Raw genomic sequence first — 5,616 nt, forward strand, 5'->3', positions numbered from 1 at the left:
GAGGGCGAGAAACTTTAAGATAAATGTACCTCATCCTTCTAACATGGCCGCTGGCTATTCAGTTTTGGGTTGAACACCAAGAGAGGCCTGGTTCAAACCAATAAAGCCCTGAGGCTGGTTTCCACCCAGCATGAGGAGGACAGGTGGCAAAGTCTTGACTGATGATCTCTTGCAAGCTTTCCACTGGAGCACAGTATGAAGGCAAACAGGGACTGATTAGCATTTTAGCGGCCATCGGCATCTAGAGCAGCTATTAGGAAAACAGGTCGGAGGCCATCTGGAAGATATCGTTCCCTCTACAAGTCTAATGACATATGGCTATAAAAATTTTAAACACTAATTGTTGTGTTGAAATGGCTGATGTTGAAATTTAAGTTTTTAAAATATCTAAATACTGAATTATCATAATTTGCTGTGTGCCAATTGTTTTATTTGTAACACATTTGTTATACATCATGAATATGATCTCTTTAGCAAATAAATGACATTTGGAACAGACTGCAGTGCAGCCTGTCATTAAAATCTTAATTAGCCCCATCGGCTTCTCATCAGGGAAAGAGCAGTGCTCAGTGAACTGTGCTTGAAGTTAAGAGCTTCCCAAATGAAATATGAGAGAATATAATAAACGAAGCCAACAGACAATATGATTGTAATGAGAGACAAAGATGGGTTAAAGCTGAACTGTGTAATTTTGGAGCCACTGGCGTCACCAAAAGCAAAACAGTAACTGTTTTCAAATAGGTTTCCTAAACACTTCTCCTGTCTGCCATTGGTCACATAGTCTCACCTCAAGCTCTCGCCATTGGCTGAGACAAGGTTGCTATGCCAGGCCCAAACACACCACATGTGATAGCACCACAAAGTCACAGTGTTTACACTTTTTGAGGAAAAATAAACCTCCAAAAGGCTTACTTAAAGTTGTCTCTACAAGGAATGGGAGAACGTATTTTAGCATTGATTGTAAAATTATGTATTTCATTGCTTTCTATTGTGTATTGTATGTTTCTGTGATTGGAGTTATGTTTATTACAAATATTTCATTTCGTTTGTGTTTCAAACATCTACCAAATACAGGTGGTCACAAAGTCAGCCAGCCGTATCGGAAAAATCATCTGAAGACTTCTATTGTGTGGTTCTTTGTAATGTTTGAAGCTTTTTGAAAACATATTTCTACAGTTATATTAAGTCATCTTTATGTGTATAGAAACTTCTGACCTTTTGCATCACCACTACATCAAAATCCTACTGCTTGCTATGCAAGGGGCCTCTTTTGAGAAACCTTTCCCAGACTGAGAGTTAACCACACACTGCCTGCATGAAAACCTGGAAACTAAACTGACATAAAAAGGCTATTCAAAACTGAAGGCAGCATTTTTTTTTTTTTTTATTATTAAAGGAACAGTTCACCCAAAAATGAAAATTATCCCATAATTTGCTTTCCCTCAAGCCATCATATAGTGTATATGACTTTCTTTTTTTTTCAGCTGAACACAATCTGAGTTATTTTAAATAATGTCCTGGGTCTTCCCAGCTTTGTAATGACATTTAGAGGGATAGTTCACCCAAAAATGATCATTTTTCCATGATTTACTCACCCTCAAGCCATCCTAGGTTTATATTTATATCTTCTTTCAGACATACACAATCGGAGATATATTTAAAAATATCCTTATTTTCCAAGGTTTATTATGGTTGTGAATGGTACCCCAAATTCTGATGACAAAAATGCATCCATCCATAAAAAAATGAATCCATATGACTCCAGGGGGTTAATAAAGTCCTTCAGAAGTGAATTGATGGATTTGTGTAAGAAAAGTAGGCCTATCCTTATTTAACACGTTATAAAGTAAAATAACAAGCTTCTGGCGTGACAGCCATACACATTCGACGTACGTCCAAAAAGCATTAACTTCCGTGACGTAGTACCATGACGTTCTACACTACGGCATGACGGACTACGCTATGTCCTATGCTAAAAAGCGTAGTACGTCATGTCATTGTTTAGAACATCATGGCATTGTGTACTACGTTGCGGAAGTTAAAGTTTTTTGGACGTATATTGAATGCTGTTGCACCGGAAGCTCGTTATTTTACTTTATAAAGTTTTAAATAAGGATACTTGTCTTACACAAATCCATCAATATGCTTCAGAAGGCCTTTTTTAACCCCCTGGAGTCAAATGGATTAATTTCTTTATGGATGGATACATTTTTTTTTTTTTTTTTTTTGTCTTCAGAATTTGGGGTACCATTCACAACCAACTTTGGAGGACTAAGGATATTTTTAAATATATCTTTGATTGTGTTCATCTGAAAGAAGATAGTCACATACATCTACGATGGCTTGAGGATGAGTAAATCATGAAATAGGTTTCATTTTTGGGTGAACTATCCCTTTAATAGTGCCCGAGTTTTTGAAGCTCCAAAAGGCACATCCATCCATCATAAAAGATATCCATATGGCTCCAGTGGGTTAATAAATGCCTTCTGAAGTGATGCGATGGGGTTTTGTAAGAAAAATATCCATATTTAAAGCTGTATAAACTATAATCACTGGCTTCCGGCAACAGTCGTACAACGAGTTTTGGCAGAAGGGTGACCTCTGATCTGACTTAGTACGTAGCTCCTCTTACATCGAAATCCTCTGACATTTTTCTTTAAAACTTCTCATTTTAGACTTCTAATTCGTGACTGGCGTTTTGTCTTGCTCTATCCTCTGAGCTTCTGTGCTCGTCAATTGTCATTTAAAGGTTTAGTTCACCCAAAAATGTAAATTCTGTCATTTATTACTCACGCTCATGCCGTTCCACACCCGTAAGACCTTCGTTAATCTTCGGAACACAAATTAAGATATTTTAGTTGAAATCCGATGGCTCCGTGAGGCCTGCATAGCCAGCAATGACATTTCCTCTCTCAAGATCCATTAATGTACTAAAAACATATTTAAATCGGTTCATGTGAGTACAGTGGTTCAATATTAATATTATAAAGTGACGAGAATATTTTTGGTGCGCCAAAAAAACAAAATATCAACTTATTTAGTGATGGCTGATTTCAAAACACTTCAGGAAGCATCGGAGCATAATGAATCAGCGTGTTGAATCAGCTGTTCGGAGCGCCAAAGTCACGTGATTTCAGCAGTTTGACACGCGATCCGAATCATGATTCGATACGCTGATTCATTATGCTCCGAAGCTTCATGAAGCAGTGTTTTGAAATCGGAGCCATCGGATTTCAACAAAAATATCTTAAATTGTGTTCCGTATAGGGTATAGGGTATAGAACGGCATGAGGGTGAGTAATAAAAATGACATTATTTTCATTTTTGGGTGAACTAACCCTTTAAGCTTTCGCAACGCTTAACGTCATACGTCCTGTACATCATACATCAGATCAGAAGTCACCTTCCACCAGCACTCGACTATCTTGTGAACGAGCATATGGCCGTTGCCGGAATCCAGTGAAAGTACCTCCTAAGGAAACTTAGACAGGTTTCCAGGGCTTCATAATGTTGCCTCTAATGATCTAAAACAAATTCAACTACAATGATTATTTCTCTGTAGAAATTAAAATTAAAAATTACATTTTAAACTGCTCCAGATTCCATTTTTAGTTTTTTCAGCACCACAAAACAACACAAACAGGACTGTGGAATGTTATACGGGTAAATGAAGGATACATCTATGCTGCCTTCAAAACCTTCATTTACTCTCTGCTAAGGCAGTGTTTTTCAGCTGTCATGAAACAGACTCATCTTTGCATGTTGTGTTCGTAAAGTCAAAATGTGGTTAGCTATAGCCAGTTCAGTGATTTTTTGCTTGTCTAATTTTAAGAACATAAATAGGCAATTGCAAATGAAAATATCAAGACCAAACACATGGCAGCTTCTATACAGGTAAAATGCCATTACTTATTTCTTGCCTTGGCAATTTGTGTAAGACTTGAAGTAAACGCACAAAGTATTGGATAAAAAGACTGATTTGGGTAGAGCTTTCTGTATGAAACAATGGGATGAGATGGGTAAGTGCGCCTATAGAGTGTGCCTCCGTGACAAGACACGAGATGATGCTCTGCACTTGACATACAATGCATTGTCAATTTGAAGGAGGCTCCTGCACGTCACCATTTAATGATCGGTCAACGAGGTGGGATCTTGATGAAAATGAAGAGCCCTCCCCGTAGGGTCTGCTGGATTTCCCTGGGTGACCGTGACGAAATCAGCGAAATAAAAGAGCCCACCTGGACACGGTGCTTGGGTACGAGCGAAGAGTAAACAGAGCCGCGCACAGATACCGCTGCGAGTGCTGCTCTCCAGAATACTTCAACAACAATGATCGCCAACATCTCGATTTTCTGCGTGTCTTCACTTCTACTTTTAAACTTGGTCGGTGCCAAACCAGTTTCCAGTTTACAGGTGAGTCTTTCAGTCTTAGCTCACTGGTCTTTTACTGAACATTTATTAGACCCTCACGAATCATTTACTTTTAATGGCAGAGTCTTAAGCAGTTGTTAGATGAAGAAGTCAACACGCCGTTTGTGGAGTCAGATGAGTCGGTGTTGGAGCAGAAAGATGCGAGAGCGGAGAAGAGCGCACTGGACGAGCGAGCGGAGCAACTGTGGGAATCAGACGCGCGCAACTCGGCGCTGGCGGGAAAAGACGGAGCGTTCGAGCGTCTCCTAGGTGACTTACTGTCCACATCCAAGCGCTCGTGGAGTCGATTCAAGAAAGGCGGACTGAGGAGCTGCTTTGGGGTCAGACTCGAAAGAATCGGGTCTTTTAGCGGGCTCGGGTGTTAAGTAAAGGTATGTTAGGAGACGTTAGGTCATCTTGACGAGATTTAAACATGGGGAATTGTTCAAACGCGTATTAGAAATAAAATAAGTCATGTCTTATTACTACATGTCATGTCACTTCTTGCAGGTTGGGACTTCACTTGACACACTTGGGCACATATTCGATAAAAAAAAAAAGAAGAAAAGAAAAAGAAGTGCTGACTGCAAGTTTCCTGTAGATTTGTGTTCAAGTGATGCTGTATGTGTTGGTCATTATTTATTAAAGATTTAGACATGTAAATAGTTTTTATTTGAAGATTCCATGACTGCTGCTTTGTAGCCTACTGTTGCATCTGTTTGTTTGTTTATTTATTTATTTATTTATTTATTTATTTTTATTTTGTTATTTATGTCCTCTCTAAATCCACTCGTGTTAAAGATAATGTATATTGCTGCAAAATAAATATTTTGCATAACATGTGTGTCAATGTGGTCTAAAACTAAACAGTAAATTTGACAATGAGCTTAGAATGTAAATTAGGCTACTGCGTATGTTCATGTCTTAGTTGCTTCGTTTTTTGACAATCGATTTTGACATCGATTTTTGACAAAGAAATCTGTTTTATTTAGCTGTTGCATGACTAAAACATTTAGGTTACATGATAAACCTTTTTACAGTGTATGCTAGAACTAGTCTACTTTATTGTGATCACTTGGATCATTTATTGACAAAATCAATTAAATAAATATCTAGTAATAATTTAGGCATGACCAAACGTACCCAGAGAGACAAAATTAGACTAGCTAATACATAATTTGCTACTGACTAAAATACAAAGACTTT

At 38.1% G+C, this 5,616-nt stretch overlaps 1 protein-coding gene across 2 annotated transcripts; it reads left to right on the top strand.

The window, feature by feature from the left end:
- The first annotated feature begins 3,619 nt into the window (after window positions 1-3,619).
- Window positions 3,620-4,973, top strand: nppal (natriuretic peptide A-like). Of its 2 annotated transcripts, XM_048210195.1 has the most exons (3): window positions 3,620-4,413; window positions 4,494-4,802; window positions 4,921-4,973. In XM_048210195.1, exons 1-2 carry the CDS (start codon window positions 4,330-4,332, stop codon window positions 4,794-4,796), a joined length of 387 nt encoding a protein of 128 aa, XP_048066152.1. In that variant the 5' UTR covers window positions 3,620-4,329; the 3' UTR covers window positions 4,797-4,802; window positions 4,921-4,973. The 2 variants fall into 2 exon arrangements, with proteins under 2 accessions (XP_048066152.1, XP_048066151.1); XM_048210194.1 differs by having other exon boundaries at window positions 3,621-4,413; window positions 4,494-4,973.
- Window positions 4,974-5,616: the final 643 nt, after the last annotated feature.

This window comes from Megalobrama amblycephala, linkage group LG12 (assembly GCF_018812025.1).
Source record: "Megalobrama amblycephala isolate DHTTF-2021 linkage group LG12, ASM1881202v1, whole genome shotgun sequence".
NCBI lineage: Eukaryota > Metazoa > Chordata > Actinopteri > Cypriniformes > Xenocyprididae > Megalobrama > Megalobrama amblycephala.

Coding starts and splice junctions, on each gene's coding strand:
- nppal (XM_048210195.1), top strand. CDS start 4,330: ATGATCGCCAACATCTCGATTTTCTGCGTGTCTTCACTTCTACTTTTA. Junction 4,414..4,493: donor AACCAGTTTCCAGTTTACAG/GTGAGTCTTTCA, acceptor TTTTAATGGCAG/AGTCTTAAGCAGTTGTTAGA.